The 19131-nt window shown below is 39.1% G+C and overlaps 1 protein-coding gene across 1 annotated transcript in view; it reads left to right on the forward strand.

Annotated features, from left to right (window-relative positions):
* Nucleotides 1-730: 730 nt before the first annotated feature.
* SNX7 (sorting nexin 7) overlaps nt 731-19131 on the forward strand; it is a 97985-nt gene continuing 79584 nt past the window's right edge. Inside the window, exon 1 of the mRNA XM_059073079.2 lies at nt 731-936. Within this exon, the coding sequence (XP_058929062.1) occupies nt 757-936 (180 nt within the window). The 5' untranslated portion in view covers nt 731-756. The remainder of the gene's footprint in view (nt 937-19131) is intronic.

Genomic DNA, 19131 nt, shown 5'->3' on the forward strand with positions numbered 1-19131 from the left:
GAACAACTAAATAATTACAGTTTTGCACTGGCAGCGTAAAGACTGAAGATTATTTCTTGGTGTCAATGTCCAGTCCTGCTCGCTGTCCTCGACTCTTAGTAACATTCTTGCTCATTAACTTCAGGATGACCTCCAGGAATAAAGATACATTTGAAAGTGGCTGAAAATAGTTTTTAAATCCAACTTCCCTGGCTTGACAGTGAAATGACCACACAGTCCGGTCACTGGGTCAAAAATCAATTACAAAACAGAGGAGGTTTTGCATTAGCCTTAGTAAAAGACGGACTCGAAATCCCCAACCAAGAAAAAAAGGCAACCATTAAAATACAGGAAATACAGTAGTGGCTTTTTTTCTTGGCGAGATGGGTCGGCTGCTCTCCAGCCACGCTCTGGATGCTCTGAAGTTTATGGCTCGCTCCGTGGCTTCTGCCCAGACCCCCGCCCCCGTGGAAGCGGTCGTAGGGTAGCCCCGCAGCCAGGTCCGCACGAGGACGCCCCCTTCCTACCTTCAGGGGACAGCGTCCCTGGCCCCACCCTAGCCAGAGTCCAAGAGTCCCACCCCTTCGCCTCCGGCAGGCCCCAAGCCAACTGGGGATGAGCCCGGGCCCCGCGTTCGCCCTGGCAGTTCCGCGTCTGCGCAGCGGACGTGGGGCTGGAGCGGGGCTGGCCGGGGAGGCGCAGGATGCGCGGGAGCCAATGGGCACGCTCGGGGGAGCCGGGCTGGCGGCGGCGGCCGGCGGGGCGCGCACTCTCGGGATGGAGGGCGAGTGTCGGGCACCTCAGGCGCGCTCCTCGGGCCTCCCGGCTGGGGGCGGCGGCGGGGAGAGCCCGGGGAGCGACGCCCCCCTCCCCGGCAGCAGCGGCTCCTCCGCCCTCCTGCAAGCCGAGGTGCTGGATCTGGACGAAGACGAGGACGACCTGGAGGTGTTCAGTAAGGTGAGGGCGGCGCGGCGGCGCGTCCCGGGAAAGTTCCAAGGCAACTCCCGGAGTTGGCCCCGCCGTGCAGCGGCCGTCCCAGCGCGCTAGCTCGGCCCCGCTGGAGACTCGGAGCCGGGGCAGGGTGGGTCTCCCCCAGCTGCCCAACCCCGCCTGGCGGCTTGCCGGCTCCGGGGCTGCGTCCCGGCGGGTCCCGAATAGCAGCCGCTCCCTCGTCTGCACTTTGACCTTATGTTTGGCAGGGCCGTGGCTTCGTGGAGTCTGCAAAATTGTGCTGTTTCCCCCTTTTCTCCTCTTCCCTTCTTTGACGCAGACATTTCCAATGACAGTGCCCGAACCCGGGAGGCGGTGGCCCAAAAGTGCCCCCGCCCCTGGCAGCTTCTTTACAGGCGCAGCCAGCCCTGAACTCTGGGAGCAGAACCACCCGAGTCTAGAGAAATTATTCTTGATTTAGTGTTGTTGCTGGTTGTGGATTGGAGACTTGGGTGGCGCCGGAGGTGAGTCTCAAGTCTAGTGGGAAGAGGCGTGAGGGAATCCCTCTTCAGGAGAAAACGGTTCGTGTGTCCAACGGGGAAGCTCCTGCGCTGCGGAGCTCAGGATTTTTCATATAGTCAGCTCCTGCTACCCAACCCACAGACAGCGCTTTCGTTTTTAAACGTTACCAGGGGAAATCTAGGACCAAAGGGCCCTCTGAACTTGTAGGATAGTTGGAGAGAAATTGACAAGGGTTACTGGCAGACTTGTGCGTGTAGGCTGGTGGTTGTAATTTTTTTTTTTTTTTTTTGAAAAGAAAAATACCACTCTTGCGGAGCCGTTCAATGCCACTGCATCTTCTCTCATTGCTGTTGGCAGAAGACTTGAGATGGGAACATTGTATTAATTACTAAGAAGCCTGTACAGTAGGTAAATGTTACCTTGAGCTGTTAAGTAAAGCCAACAAACTTCACCACTGCTTTATTCTGGGAAAGAAGTTAGAAAGTGAACAAGCATACTCTGACCCCAAAGAGGAATATGTAAAACTCCCCCTTTTTTTTTTCCTTCAGGATTAAATGAGATGGTAGGAACAGTTGTATTTGGGAGGTTCAGAGAGAGTATCAGTTTTGTACCCTTGATGAAGTCACTTGACCTTTCAATGTGTTTAAATTGTAAAACAATGGAATCATTTACACTTTTATTTTCCACACGTATTTTACATTCAGATCAAGGACAATTGGCCAGTTCCTGTTTATATTGCCTTCTAAGATACCATTAGGCTGGTATTAGTGTATGGGACTCTGCACTGTGAATCTTCGGGGGCGGGTACGGGGAGAATGTAGGGAGTGGCAATGGCATATCAGAATCATCTGGGATGGTTTACATTTGTCATGTGGTTTCTCTTTCCCCAGATTCTCAGTGTCCCAGCCTCAGCTGAGAATCACTATTTTAATGAGCCTCTGTAGTCAGAGGTGGATTTTAGGTGAAGTTAATGAAATTTAACTTTAATTTAAATTTAACTGTGTTGTTGGCTTAGGCCTCTGTAAAATGTTGTAAGTTACTGGGAGTTGTACAGGTTCTAGGTGGAAAGGGAATGACAGGTTGTAGCCAGAAGCATTTCTAAGTTGGCGTTTCTGGTGAATTGCCTAAAGCTATCTCAGAAGAAAGGCATCTAGAACTCTCTGGCTCCAATCAGTTGTTGAGATTTCTTTTCTCATTCTAAATAAAAAAATTGTTCTTCCACCTAATTTTGTGTTTGTAATTTTGTGTCCTGTTTGAAAAGGATGTAAGCGGCAGCACCATACTTAACCTCTGCTTTATTAATTAGGGCATATAATAATGTGCAGTATTGTATCTTTACCTTAATCTGTATGGCTGGTTTCTATAGAAGAGGGTCTTAACTTTTTCTAAGTGTCCAATACATGTAGTTATACAGCACTAGCAAGCGGGGTGGATCCTAGTGTACGGGCCCTGCCTGCTTCTCTTTTAGTAAGTTGAATTTTTCAACCATTAACCACAGGTAGACAAGCAAATTTAAGAAAGTTGTCTTCATTTGGCCTACTCTCTCTACTACTCCCTTTTTAGTCTGCCCTTCTGTAGAACCCTGCCACTGTCCAGCCTACCCTAAGACGGTATCAACCAATACTACCAAAGTGTACTAACTTTACCCTTTAGTACTTTGAGATTGACCATTTTCATATTCAGTTTATATTTACAATTATAGTTTCTTATTTCCTTAGATTATTTATGAATATATATACTGTGCCCCTGTCCAGAAGCTCTTTCTTTTTCTCTTTTTTTAATGGAAATATAGTTGATATACTATATTATATTAGTTTCAGGTGTATGACATAGTGATTTGACATTTATATACATTATGAATTGATCATCATGATAAGTCTGGTAACCATCTGTCACCATCATAAAGTTACTGCAATATTGTTGACTATATTCTCTACACTGTACATTGCATACCTGTGACTTAGTTGTTTTATAACTGGAAGTTTGTACTTCTTAATTCCCCCAACCTATTTCCTCCTCCCTCCCCCAAACTACCAGTTTGTATCTATGAGTTTTGCTTCTGTTTTGTTTTGTTTGTTCATTTGTTCTGTTTTTTTAGATTCTACATATAAATGAAATCATAAAGTATTTGTCTTTTTCTTTGTGACTTATTTCACTTAGCATAATATCCTTTGGGTCCATCCATGTTGTTTCAGGTGGCAAGATTTTATTCTTTTTTATGGCTGAGTAATATTCAATTGAATACATATACACAACATCTCTTTGTCTATTCATCTATCAATGGACACTTAGGTTGCTTCCATATCTTGGCTGTTGTAAATAATACTGCAGTGAACATAGGGTGCATACGTCTTTTCAAATTAGTGTTTTCACTTCTTCAGATAAATACTCAGAAGAGGGATTGCTGGATCATATGGCAGTTCTATTCTTAATTTTTTGAGAAACTTTCATACTGTTTTCCATAGTGACTGCACCAATTTACATTCCCATCAGCAGTGCACAAGGGTTCCCTTTTCTCCACATTTTCACCAACACTTGTTTTTTGTTCATTTGATAATAGCCATTTGGATAGGTTTGAGGTGATATCATATTATGGTTTTGATTTTCATTTCCCTAGTGATTAGTGATGTTGAGCATTCTTTTTATTTGTCTTCTGGCCATCTGTATGTCTTCCTTGGAAAATTGTCTATTCAGTTCTTCTACCCATTTTTTAATTGGATTGTTCTTTTTTGTTTTGTTTATTTTCTTTTTCGTGATTGTTATTTTATTGAGTTGTATGAGTTCTTTATGTATTTTGGATATTAACACCCTTATCAGTTATATCACTTGCAAATAACTTGGCCCATTCAGTAGGTTGCCTTTTCATTTTGTTGATGGCTTTCAACTGTGCAGAAGCTTCTTAGTTTGATGTAGTCCCATTTGTTTAGTTTTGCTTTTGTTGCCCTTGCCTGAGGAGATGGATCTACCAAAATATTGCTAAGACCGATGTCAAAGAGCAACTGCTTTTGTTTTCTTTTAGGAGTTTATGGTTTCAGGTCTTACATTTAAGTCTTTAATCCATTTTGAGTTTATTTCTTTTTTTGGTATAAGAAAAATGGTCCAGTTTCATTCTTTTGCATGTAGCTGTCCAGTTTTCCCATCACCATCTATTGAACAGACTCTCTTTTCCCCACTATATATTCTTGGCCCCCTTTTCATAACTTAATTGACCATATAAGCTTGGGTTTATTCCTGGTCTTTCTGTTCCTTTCCATTGATATATATGTCTGTTTTTGTGCCAATACCATACTATTTTGATTACTATAGCTTTGTACCATAGTTTGAAACCATGGAGCATGATACCTCCAGCTTTGTTCTTCTTCCTTAAGATTGAATTGCCTATTCAAGGTCTTTTGTGGTTCCATACAAATTTTAGGATGATCTGTTCCAGTTCTGTGGAGAATGCCATTGGTATTTTGATAGGGCTTGCCTTGAACCTGTAGATTGCTTTGGATAGTATGGAAATTTTAACAGTATTAATTCTTCCAACCCATGAGCATGGTATGTCTTCAATTTCTTTGATCAGTGTCTTATACTTTTCAAAGTATAGTTCTTTCATCTCTTTGGTTAAATTTATTCCTACATATTTTTTTTGGTAGTAATTGTAAGTGGAATTATCTTCTTAATTTCTCTGATAGTTCATTATTAGTGTATAGAAGCACAACAGATTTCTGTATGTTGATTTTTGTATCCTGCAACTTTAATGAGTTCATTTATTAGTTCTAATAGTTTTTTTTTGGCATCTTTAGGGTTCTCTATATATAGTATTCTATCATCTGCAAACAGTGATAGTTTTACTTCTTCCTTTTCAATTTGGATGACTTTTACCTCCTTTTGTCTGATTGCTATGGCTAAGACTCTCAATACTGTGTTGAATAAGGGCAACCTTGTGTTCTTGATTTTAGAGGAAAAGCTTTCAGTTTTTCATCACTGTATATGTTAGCTATGGCTTTGTTACAGCCTTTATTATGTTGAGGTATGTTCCCTCTATACCCACTTTGTTGAGAGTTTTTATCATAAATCAATGTTAAATTTTATCACATGCTTTTTCTGTATCTTTTGAGATAATCATATGATTTTTATCCTTCATTTTGTTAATATGGTTTATCAGTATACATTTGCAGGTCAGAAGCTTTTTAAAGAGTAGGCTCTTTGGCTTATAATTATTCCTTTTTTTCTCACAGTACATTACAAGTGCCTGGTAAATACGTGTTAAGTATTTTTGTATAAGATTCTGTGCTAAGGATTCTTTGGAAAAAAGAAATGCAAGATTCAGTTCTTGTTATCACAGTCTTGGAGTCCGGTTGGAAGATGTGTCAGAAACTCTAAATGACAGTATAAATTAAGAGAGATGGAAAGTAAACGTATTGTTCTGAGTTTTCAGATAATCCAGTTAAGAGAAAATGATGCCAACTCTCAATAGAGCACAGGGAATGCAGGGGATATTGACTTAAAAGAACAAGAATAGATGTGGAAGGTAGGAGAACATGACTGATAATTCGAAAAAAGGAAAAGAAAAAGGATAAAAAGTGTAACAATAGTGTAATAATTGTTTTAGAACTGGGCCAAAATGAGATGAGGCTTGCAAAAAATTTACCTAGAGAAAAGGAGCAAACTTGTCTACATTTAAAAGAAAATGTTCTTTTTTGGGAAAAATAATATATTAAAATAAATTGCCTTTTTAAAAATTAAATACTGTAATGTGTAGAAGAAACAGCAGTTGAAACAGAGCGTTGGTAAACAGGTCACAGTGAAACACTGAGATGCTTATTTGTTACTTAGTAAATTATAGCTCTTATTATTGGTCTTTTAAATGGTATTCAGGACCATAAAGTGAGATCTATATCATTTAGGATAATCAGGGAATTTACAGATGTAATTATCGTCATCACCACTGGTCGACTTCGAGAAGTCATGGTATGCAGGCTTGGTGCTCAAAAGCTAGAAATAGGTAAAAATTCTTTTCAAAAATAAGGGGGAGGGCTTCCCTGATGGCGCAGTGGTTGGGAGTCCACCTGCCGATTCAGGGGACACGGGTTCGTGCCCCGGTCCGGGAGGATCCCACATGCCGCAGAGCGGCTGGGCCCGTGGGCCATGGCGTCTGAGCCTGTGCGTCCGGAGCCTGTGCTCCACAACGGGAGAGGCCACAACAGTGAGAGGCCCGTGTACCACACACAAAAAATTAAAATTAAAATTAAAAAAATAAGGAGGAAGAAAGGAAGTTCTGGAAGGTATAGACAAGTAGGCTTAATTTCAAGCTCTGGTAAAGCTATCAAAGCAACAGAACTACTTAGTATATTTAGTATAAACACTTTGAAAAGAAGGAGGTGATCATTTTTAAGAAGAATGGTGGAAAACTAAGATTGTTTTTATGGTAAATCAGAAATATAACAATGTATATGTTTATTTGAACAAGCTTTTGAAGGAATCACTCATATTTTTGTGGAAAAGGATATTTTTGAAAGAATAATGAGCTATGGTTGTGGACACAACCAGCTCATATATGTATCAATATGTAGATATATATATATATATATATATATATATATATATATATATATATATATATAAAATCTCTATCAATCTGGCAATTCATTGTAGTGATGGAGGGACAATTATTCTATTCAACAATTCTCTCAAATACTTAGAAGAAGATATTGGAAGTCTGGTTATTAATTTGTCACATTTGTTGTCTGAACCATCTTTATTCAGTTCCTATTGTTTGCATCTATTATTCATGGCCATGATAAGAATCAGAATTCTCTTCCATGATTTAAATGAAGAGAGTTTAATGCAAGGACTATTTATTTATAGCATTTTGGGCAAGTTTCAGGAACAAAGAAAGGATACTGGCACTTAGAGACTTGCAGTAGCAAAAAGCCTTTAGCAACCCTAGTTCTAAAGGGAAGAGAGATGGAAATAGTGTTGCTGGAACCCAGTGAGAGTTGGAGCTGTGGAGAAGGGGCCATTTCCACATGAGCTGTGTTTACACAGAGATGTAGCTAGAAATGTGTCACTGCCTGAAGTGTGGCACCAAAGCAGGGAGGAAATGGGGGTATATTCCCTGAGCTCCTCTTCTCCTGTTCTTGGATCTCTGCTTCTGGCCCCCACTAAGCAAGCTGCTCAGGTGATGGCATCCATAGGGGCCAATCTCCTAAGGGACAGAGAATAGATGGATGAGAGCTGGAAGGGTGGGGGTGAAAAGAGAGAATAACCAGCATAATACATAATACTACAAAAGTGTGGAGAATAACTGGATAAAGATAGCCACATCACCACCTCCCATCCTATATGCTCTTCTATAATGTGACCTGCCACTTTCTTATCAAGAGGTGAGATCTGTGCCCCACTCATTGAATCTAGCTAGGTTTTTGACTGCTTTGACCAGTAGGGTATGGTATAAATGATGCTGTGCAACTTCCAGGGCCAGATCATAAAAGGAAATGCAGGCTCTGATTTTTTTCAGTGGGACAGTGTGCTTTTTGCCATGTAAGACATGCAACCTAAGGCCTCCATATTGTGAGGAAGCCCGGGCTACATTGAGAGACTACACGTAAATGTTCCAAACAGCAGCCTCAGCTGAAGTCTCAGGCGCCATCCAGCATTAAATGACTAACTTGTGAGTGAAGATGTCTAACATGGTGTCAGCCCCCAGCATTGAGGCATCAGATCTCAGCTGAGGCCACACATATAATGGAGGAGAAACAACCCATTTCTGCCGTATCCTGTCAGAATTCTTGACCCAGTAAACAAATGTGCATAGTAAAATATAAAAACAAATTGTCCTGGGATGGTTTGTTATACAGCAGTGGAAACTGTATCAAAAGCTACTAGTCTGTATAACATAATCAGTCTTCCAGATTTTTGATAAATTGGAATACTGGGTTTAAAAGCAGACTATGGGGGCTTCCCTGGTGGTGCAGTGGTTGAGAATCCGCCTGCCAATGCAGGGGACACGGGTTCGTGCCCTGGTCCGGGAAGATCCCACATGCCGCGGAGCGGCTGGGCCCGTGAGCCATGGCTGCTGGGCCTGCGCGTCCGGAGCCTGCGCAATGGGAGAGGCCACAACAGTGTGAGGCCCGCATACTGGAAAAAACAAAACAAAACATAAAAGCAGACTATGAAATTTAATTGGGATAAATGTAAAGTCTTGAGGGAAGCTCTACTCATTATTGTAAATTAAAATATAGCAAGACATAAGCTTAGTATTTAGGAGCAAAGACTCTATAGCTATATTGCCTGTGTGTGAAATCCTGTCTCCACTGCTTACTAGCTTTATTTCCTTTGGCAAGTTACTTAACCTCTCAATGCCTCAGACTTTTCATCCGTAAAATGAGGGCAAATAATAAATATGAGGATTAAATGACTTACTAAATGTAAAGAGCTTATAAATAGTACCTGGTCCTTAGTAAACCCTCTTGAATGTTGATCAATTATACACAGCCCCTGTAGGATCCTGCTGTCCAAAAAGAACGACAGTGATGGACATGTTCCAGCTCTGTCTGTTTAATGTGGCAGCCCCTGGCCACATGTGCCATTTGAGCACTTGAATTGTAAACTAGTACATCTGAGGAACTGAACATTTAATTGTGTTTAATTTGAATTAATTTACATTTAAATTTAAATAGCCACCTGTCGCTAGTGGCTACCAGTTTGAGGAGTACAGGTCTAACCAAATTAATATTTTATTACTAGCTTGGATTATGATTACTCAAGAAATATCCTTGAATCAACGAGTGGTTTCCTACATTGGAAATCTGTACAGAAATATATAAAACACACACACACAGTATTTACATATGTATGCATGTGTATAGTTTGGGCACATATGAATGTGTATGTATATTTATACACACATGTATGTGTGTGCATGTAGAGTGTGTAAGCATAGTGAATGTTTCTATGTATGTATATATGTAGTGTATGTGTGTATGCATTCTCAATTGTCTCACTTAAAACCTAGAATACAGGATTAAAGCAGGCAAGTCATGTGTTCCCCTTTCTCTGACCTTCATACTGATCCTACCTCAGTGGGTTTTACCATTTCGATGGTTAAAAAAAAGAGGAACCGATAAAGTAAAGGAAAACAGGGCTGATCCAGGATTCCTCCCACTAGAAGCTCCACTGTCTACCATCACAGCCCTCTTAGATGTTAAGTACTCTTATATTCCTCCCCAAGGAGGAAGAGTAGGTGAGTGAAGTAGAAAGAAGATGAAAAATCCTCAAGTTCTCGAATGAGCATATATGGTCAACAATAGAATTAAAACCAACAAGGAACTTGCAGGATAAGTTTGGAGAGACCTTGTATAAGACCATTTTATGTACAAACATTCCTAGTGATTTTCAGTGACAGAATGATCAATATACCCAAATGACAAGGTACCTATTGAATCTGAACAAACAACATATTGTCAAGGTCATATGGAATATTAATTGTACTATAATTTGAACTGTTCGTGCAACTTAAGTTCCATTCCACCCTCTGTATTTTAAAGGGAGAGTTGATAGTCTGTGTCAGAAAATGGCAAAGGGATATTATGTCATCTATGGATACCAGTGCCCCAATCCTTGGAATGCTGTTTTGAGATAGAGCCTTAGATCTAGTCTGGGCTTAGCAGAAAGAGGGCTTGGATCCATCAGCACTGTCTTCCATTGGCACAAGGAGTGGGGAGGGTTGCAGTAGTAACAGTCTTGCCATGCATTTGCTATCATGCAGGAGAATAAACTAAGGGTTTCACTGATGATATGTTCTGGCAACTGTGAAGAAAGGCTGGGAAGAACAAAATGTAGTTTAGCTTGGAAAAGACTCGGGCTGATTCTTTTAACAACCTTTATGAAGAGTTGTTATGATCTAGGTGGATTAAATGTTTATAGTTTTGAAGGGCAAAAGTAGAACCACTAGGTCAAGAGTATGTGGAGGTCAGTTTTAGGTCAACTTATGGAATAGTTTTCTAATTGAAGGTTCCAAAATGAAAGGGATTACTCAGCTAGGCCTTAAATTTTGTCACTAAAAATGCTCTGGCACAAGCTGGATGACTAACTGTCCCAGAGGAGAAGAGGGTGTGACAGTTGCACTATCTCTTCCTGCTGTTAAGAGGGAAATGAAATTTTAGCATGCTAAACTTAACCACAGGAGCAATGGAAAGCCTTAATCAGGTGGTCCTACTCATCCCCTCAACTTATCCCTACAGTTTCATTCCCAAACTGAACGATGTTTCTCCATGCCCTAATTCTTATATTTCTCTTCCCACACCTGTTGTCTTTTCCATCTGATTCTCTGCTAATGATGTGGCGATTTCTTAGATATCTAGGATAAAATACTAGGTCTTACCTTCTGTTTATCCCTTTCACTCACTTTCCCTGTCCCCTACATATCTGAAATGTCCCGGTTGGTTTTATCTTCTTGGTATCCTAGAAGTGGTGCCTTCTTCTTGTTACCACTGCTCCAACCCCAAATAGTATTGTGTTTACATTTGAGCACATAAGGTCTTCTTTCTTCTGATGTTTTGCCTGTAGTCTGTCCTGTGTGCTCACAGAAAACTGATGTTTCCAGAGCACCCAGCTCTGAACATAAAGAACATATTGTCACGTTGTGTCATTCAAGGCTCTTGGTGATTAGGCTACACGGTGGCTCCACTCACCTCTCTCTCTCTCACTCTCTTTTACGTGTGCGCATGCGCACACGCCTTAGTACTCAAAGTATGTCCCATGAATCTATTGGATCACCTGGGAGCTTGTTAGAAATGCAGTTTCAGAATCCACTCTAGAACCAATGAATCAGAATCTGTATTTTAACAGGATTCCTCAATGATTTATTTGCACCTTACAATATACTGTTGGGTCAACAAAACAAAATCCTTTCTGTTATTTACAGCCCGTTTTAAAGAGACTTCTTCCTTAAGAGCTTCTTCATTCTCCAGCTAGAATTAATTTCTTCCCACTCTGTGCTCCTCATAATAGTGTTTTGAATCTCATAATACTTAATACATTTTGCCTTATAAAGAGATATTTGTTTCTCGTCTCTAAAATCTTAATTGCTTGTCTATCTCCAATAAATTAAATTCCTTGAAGGTAGAAGAGTAGGAACTCAATGTTAATGGAATAAATACATTAATGAATGATATGGCCTGTGTCTTTTTTCATGGATATGGACACAGTTATTGCAGTAATTTTCCAATCATCTGTTTTCAGTAAATTCAGTTTGTATTGTATTGGCCTTTCCAATCAGGTTACTAGACCAAATAGAATTTAAAACAAATTTGTCTTGACAAATGGTGAGTAAATATTATTGATGGATGACACAGAGCTATGTTAAGCGTCAATTCTGGACAAAAGCTCCTATTTAGATTTCATTAGAAGAAATAAACACAAAGCATAAGAAAACCCAAGGGAATCATTTAGAAACCTTCTTACTTGGGAAAAATAAATCCTTTGAAGCCACCTGTGTCAATCAGGGGGCTTGGTTGCAAGCAATGGAAATCAACTCTGGCAGGAAAGGAATGAAATAGTAGCTCACAAAGTAGATTTGAAGGCTGGAAATGCAGATGCAGAAAGGGACAGGCACTAGCAGAAACTATACCCAGTGTTATGGTTGGAAACAAGATTGGATGTTGTATAGCCAAAAGGAGAAAAAATCCATGAGAACCTATAGGAAGAAGACCTATAGAGTTCTTTTGTGCAGATAGCAGTATTTTATTTATTGATTGATCAGTGGCAATGGGGAAAATTATTACAAGTATTTTGGGAAAATAATGTTAAAAGACTTTAGATTTGAACTTAATAAAATATATTCTGTTGGATTTTGAAGGTGGAGTTTTATTTTCGCATTTTGGGGGTTCTGATGGGATGCTCTAGTATAACTGAGAGCCTGCTAGTTTTGCAAGTAGCTAGTGTGATCAAAAGGAAACACAGATTCAACAGTTATGCAGTTGTAGTGTTCAACTTTATTTTATTCATGTATTTTTAAGTTGTTGGTTTTTTTTTTTTTTTTTTTTTTTTCTCTTTGCGGTATGCGGGCCTCTCACTGTTGTGGCCTCTCCCGTTGCGGAGCACAGGCTCCGGACGCACAGGCTCAGCGGCCATGGCTCACGGGCTTAGTTGCTCCGCGGCATGTGGGATCTTCCCGGACCAGGGCACGAACCCGTGTCTCCTGCATCGGCAGGCGGATTCTCAACCACTGCGCCACCAGGGAAGCCCATGTATTTTTAAATTGTATCCCACACTTTTCAAAGAGGATATTAGACTAAAAGTTAAAATAAACATTTTTAGTCACTTTAAGAATATACTTTAAAGTTGTCTCAATAAACAAATGGAGAGTTATGTGCTTGAAAGTTTTGTCTATTTTAAACAGAATATTTGAATAACTCTGACATTTCATATATCCAATCACACTGGATAATGCAGTGCTACTTATAGTATTAATAAAAAAGGATATATTTAGACAATCAAAATTATTAGCAAATACTGATATAAAAATCAGTAAAACACATCTGTGATAAAACAGAAGGTTAAATCAGTAGTTTCTAAAATTGAAACTGAAATAATTTTTTTTGACCTTGAGAAATGCTTTAGTGTAACATACCCCTTTTTAATTGTTTTTAACTAACTTTATTGAGGTGTAATTATATACCACAAAATTCACCCATTTTGGGTAGATGATTTTTTGTAAGTAAATTTACTGAGTTGTACAACCATCACTGTTAACCACTTTTAGAACATTTTCATCTTCCACCTCAAATCCATCATGCCATTTCCAGTTAATATCCATTTTTACTCCCAGCCTTAGACAACTATTAATCTACTATTTTCTGTCTTTATAAATTTGCCTTTTTAGGACACTTCATATAAATGGAATTGCACTTTTTGTGTGTCTAGCTTCTTTCATTTAGCATAATATTTTATTTTTTAAAATCATTGTTTAAAAATTTTTGATAAAAGAAATAAAAATTTCATTTTAAAATGAAAAACAGAGATTACTCATTTACAATGAAACGTTAGGAATAGAAATTCTGTTTACAGTTAAAATGGAAACCTTATTATGTGTGACCAAAAACAAAAGGCAAACTCTTGGTATGTGAGTTTTCAGAACTGGGGGAAAAAAATTCCTATTTTGTGCTTTTGTATTAATTCTGGGAAGGTTAAGTGTGTGTATCTGTGTGCATACATACATAATACATATGTACATATATATTTATATGTATTTAATCTGGTTGAAAGTTGAATGGTATTTTTTTGTTAGGTTTCACTAGACAATGCAGTAGTACAAACAGCCTCGAGATCTTAGTGGCTTACCTGCAATAAAGACTTCTTTCTCAGGTATGTACCTGTCAACTGTGACTGAACTGAGAGTCTGGTCCAGGCTTTGAGTCTGCTTCTTGTGTTTTCTTTATTTTGGGATCAAGATTAAAGGAGTGATGCTAATTGGGACATGTCATTCCTGTGGCAGAGGGAAAAGAATATGAGCACTGGTGGAAACAAGCAATGGCTTCCAAATCTTCTGCCCAGACACATGACACCATCCAAAGCAAGTCACTGGTCAAATTAACGGGTGGGAAACTTATTTTCCTTCCATAAGGAGGCACTGAAAGTTACCTGGTAACTGACCAGGAGGTGTATTCTTTTCATAGAAAGACAAGGGGTTATTGGGAACAATCATACCGGCTCCCACAGTGGTTTTGTGGCAAAATCATATGCAAGTGGCATGTTGAACCTTTCTGAATAAGGAAAACTAATTTTTTTTCTATAGAGTGTTAAATACAAAAAAGAAAAATTTCCACTAGGTAAGAAATTACCCCAGCATAATTGAGATAAATGGAAAGGCATTAGTCATGATTAATAACCTCTTATTGGTTAATGCTCATGAATTGTCTGAGTAGGATCATACAGATCCTTAAAAACCTCTAGCTGTGCAACAGATATCTTACTTTGGATTTCAGGTGCAACGTTCATTTATTGTGGAGTTCTCCCTTCCCTTTTTTCAAGACCTGTAAGATAAAAATGTGAATACTTAAAATTCTCCCACAGTGAACATCAAAATGAGTTTCATTGGTTATATCTTCATCAAAGCCTGTGTTCTACCCATTTGCCTCCTTTCTGGTCTCCCAACATCCTAAGTCCTTTCCTGCTTTAGGCATTTTTGGTTCCCTTGACTGGAATGCTCTTCCATCAGTGTTTTTCATGGCTGGCTCCTTCTCACATCACCTCCTTAAAGACACCTTCCCTGACAGCTCCCTCAAAAGCATTCTTCTCATTTCCTGCCTTAACCACTTACTCCAGCAATTCATTCCACTTTATCTGGAATTTACTCCCCTGTTTATCAACACTTATTTATATCTGAACTTATGTTGTTTTTCTATATTTTTAGTTGTTTATCATCTGTTACCCTCCCCCCTAACTATCGTGTAAGCTTCATGAGAGAAGGCACTGTGCCAGCCAGTCTTGGCCACTGTTATATCCCAGCCTAGTGCTTGATACATAGTTGACATTCAATGAACTTTTGTTAAATGAAATAAAGGTGCTGTACTAGGTGCTTTTGTGTGTGTGCATGGGTGGTGGTGATGGTAGTGGTGGCTGCAATTGGCTCTTCCAATTAAGAAATAAGTGATTTGGGGAGAATTATTATTATCCCTATGGTACAAGCTTATTTATCTATAAAATTCAGGTGATGATAATTGAGCTTTCTTTCTTCAGATTGTTGAGAGGATTACATGAAATAATGCAAGTGTATGGTGCTAGTGTATCCCTGGCACTTAGAAATGTTGGTGGCTGCTAACTGATCAGGGAGTTGGTTGCTGAAGGTTGGAGCGGCTGTGGCAGTTTCTTAAAATAAGGCAACAAAATGAGGTTTTCTGCATCAGTTGACTCTTCCTTTCACACATGATTTCTCTGTAACGTGTAATGCTGTTTGATAGCATTTTACCCACAGTAGAACTTCTTTCAAAGTTGGAGTGGGTCCTCAAACCCTCCCTCTGGTTCATCAACTAAGTGTATCAGTTTATGTAATATTCTAAATCCTTTGTTGTCATTTCAACAATCTTCACAGCATTTTCACCAGGAGTAGATTCCATCTCAGGAAACCACTTCTTTGCTTCTCATCCATTCAAGTTTTATCATGAGATTGCAACAATTCACTTCATCTTCACACTCCTAATTCCAATTTTCTTTCTATTTCCACCACATTTGCATTTACTTCCTCCACTGAAGTCTTGAACCCCTCAAAATCATCCATGAGGGTTGGAATCAGCTTCTTCCAAATTCCTGTGAATGTTGATATTTTCACCTCTTCCCATGAATCACAAATGTTCTTAGTGACATCTAGACTGGTGAAATCCTTCCAGGAGATTTTCAATTTCCTTTACCTGGATCCATCAGAGAAATCACTGTCCATGGCAGCCATAGCCTTGTGAAATGTATTTCTTCAATAATAAGTCTTGAAAGTCTTGAAAGTCCTTAATCCATGGGCTGCAGAATGGATGTTGTATTAGTAAGCATGAAAACATCAATCTCACTGAATATCTCCATCACAGCTCTTGGGTGACCAGGTGCATTGTCAAAGAGCAGTAGTATTTTGAATTTTTTTTTTTTTCTGAGCAGTAGGTCTCAACAGTGGGCTTAAAATATTCAGTAAATCATGTTGTAAACAGATGTGCTGTCATCCAGGCTTTGTGGTTCCATTTATAGAGCACAGGCAGAGTCAATTTAGCATAATTCTTAAGGGCCCTAAGATTTTCAGAATACTAAATGAGCATTGACCTCAAAGTCACCAGCAGCGTTAGCCACTAAGAAGAGCTTTGAAGCCAAATATTGACTTCTCCTCTCTAGCTATGAAAGTCTTAGATGGCATCTTCTTCCAATATAAGGCTATTTCATCTTCATTGAAAATCTGTTGTTTAGTGTAGCAACCTTCATTCATTAATGAATGAAGTTTGCTGCAGCTTCTACATTAGCAGTTGCTGCTTCACCTTGTACTTTTATGTTATAGAGATGGCTTTTTTCCTTAAATCTCATAAACCAGCCTCTGCTAACTTCAGACTTTTCTTCTGCAGCTTCCTCACCTCTCTCAGACTTCACAGAATTGAAGAGAGTTAGAGCCTTGCTCTGCATTAGTTTTTGGCTTAAGGGAATGTTGTGACTGGTTTGATTTTCTATCCAGATCACTAACACTTTCTCCATATCAGCAATAAGGCTGTTTCACATTCTTATCATTTGTGTGTTCACTGGAGTAGCACTTTAAGTTTCCTTCAAGAGCTTTTCGTTTGCATTCACAGCTTGGCTAACTGTTTGGCACAAAAGACCTAGCTTTCAGCCTATCTTGACTTTTAGCATGCCTTCCTCATTAAGTTTAATCATTCCTAGCTTTTGATTTAAAGTGAGAGTCTTGAGAGTCTTCCTTTCACTTGAACACTTAGTGGCCATGGTAGGGTTATTACTTGGCCTAATTTCAGTATTGTTGTATCTCAGGCAATAGCAAGGCTCAAGAAGAGGGAGAGATGGGGGAACAACCAGTGGGTGGAGCAGTCAGAACACAAACATTTATCAAGTTCACCATCTTATATGGGCGTGGTTTGTGATGTCCCAAAACAATCACAGTGTGACATCAAAGATCACTGATCACAGATCACCATAACTAATATAGTAATAATGAAAAAGTTTGAAGTCGTATTGCAAAAATTACCAAAATGTGACACAGAGACATGAAGTGAGCAAATGCTGTTGGAAAAATGGCACCTATAGACTTGTTCAATGCCAAGTTGCCACAGACCTTGTAAAAAACATGGTATCTGTGAAGTGCAGTAAAGTGAAGCATGATAAAATGAGGCATGCCTGCATTCCCTGTGTGGCCCTCTCCAAGATTCTCTCTCTCTCTCTCTCTCCTGCTTAAAAGAAAATAATAATTTGAATTTTGTTTTTATCATTCATTTGATTTTCATAAAAGTGATGGTCCTGAACTTAAAATGGTTTGACTTATGATATTTAGACTTTATGGTGCAAAAGCGATACACATTCAGTAGAAACCATACTTTGAATTGTGAATTTTGATCTGTTCTCAAGCAGTGGTAGATAAGCTTTCCTGGTGCTGGGCAGCAGCAGTGAGCCACAGCTCCCAGTCAGCCACAGGATCACGAGGGGAAGCAACCGATACGCTTGACGCCATTCTGTACCCATACAACCATTTGTTTTTCACTTTCAGACAACATTCAATAAAGTACATGAGATATTCAATACTATATTGTAAAATTGGCTTTGTGTTAGATAGTTTTGTCCAACTGTAGGCTAATGTAAGTGTTCTGATCACATTTAAGATAGTCTAGACTAAGCTATGGTTAGGTGTATTAAATAAATTTTTGATTTATGATATTTTCAATTTACAATGGGTTTATTGGGATGTAAACCCATTGTAAGTCAAGGGAGATCTGTATATGTATCTTGAAGCACTATTTGTTAAGGATTTATATGAATTTGGACCTTGTATGTTTTAGGACTTTAAAAAATGATGTTGTCCTGTGTGAATTCTTCTCTGATTTGATCTTTTTTCTTCTAATATTTAGTTTGTGATATTTATCAATGGCCTTACATGAAGTTGTAATTGATTTTCATTGCTGTGATTTATATATATATATATATATATATATATATATATATATATAAGCCTTGTATGCATATTACCACAGTTTATCTATCCATTCTAGTATTATTATTTTTTTGGGGGGTCAGTACGTGGGCTTCTCACTGTTGTGGCCTCTCCCATTACAGAGCACAGGCTCCAGACGCACAGGCTCAGCAGCCATGGCTCATGGGTCCAGCCGCTCTGCGGCATGTGGGATCTTCCCGGACCGGGGCACGAACCTGTGTTCCCTGAATCAGTAGGCGGACTCTCAACCACTGCGCCACCAGGGAAGCCCTATCTATCCATTCTTATGGGCTGCCTTGAATGTTTTGTACTTCCTTAGGTTTTGTCCACTACATGACTATATTTTAACCATAGAAGTTGATTTATTCTTGCTTTGGATTTCTATTTAATTTTGTGGGAAACTGAAAATTGAATTCAGTGACAACTCCCAGTATGTTTGACTTACTGGCAGTTAGGTGGTTGTCAAAGGCTGGTTCCTCTACTAATAGCAGTTAAGAGTTTGAACAAGTGATTTAACCTATTTCCTCATTTGAAAACAAGAGGTAAAAGAGTACCTACTCAATAGTGTTGCTAGCTGGTTTAAAAAAGGGAAAGAAATAGAACATACTCTATAGGGTCGTGGTAAGGTTTATATAATTCACATGAAGGGTTCAAGGAGACAATGTATACCCCACATTTATTCATCTCTTTTTATCCTCTGTGATCCAAGGTGAGATATGACCTCTCTGATGTTACTGAATCTCAGAAAAGTAACGTGACTTGACCAGGTTCACACAGCTTTATATATATGTAAACTTGAATTAAGTTTAGTTCTGCATAACTACAGAGACTTTTTCTTTTAATATACCTGTGTGGTTTTTTTTTTTTTTTTTTTTTTACCAGAGTGGAAAATTATGTCAAATAAAATTATGTGAAACATTTCTGTGGTCAGTATATAACTTCATAGTGCACAAAACCTGAAAAAGTCCAAGTATATTCAAAGCAACACTGTTAGAAAATAGAAACAGAAAAATGAATAAATAGATTATGAT

Source organism: Kogia breviceps, chromosome 1 (assembly GCF_026419965.1).
Source record: "Kogia breviceps isolate mKogBre1 chromosome 1, mKogBre1 haplotype 1, whole genome shotgun sequence".
Taxonomy (NCBI): Eukaryota; Metazoa; Chordata; class Mammalia; order Artiodactyla; family Physeteridae; genus Kogia; species Kogia breviceps.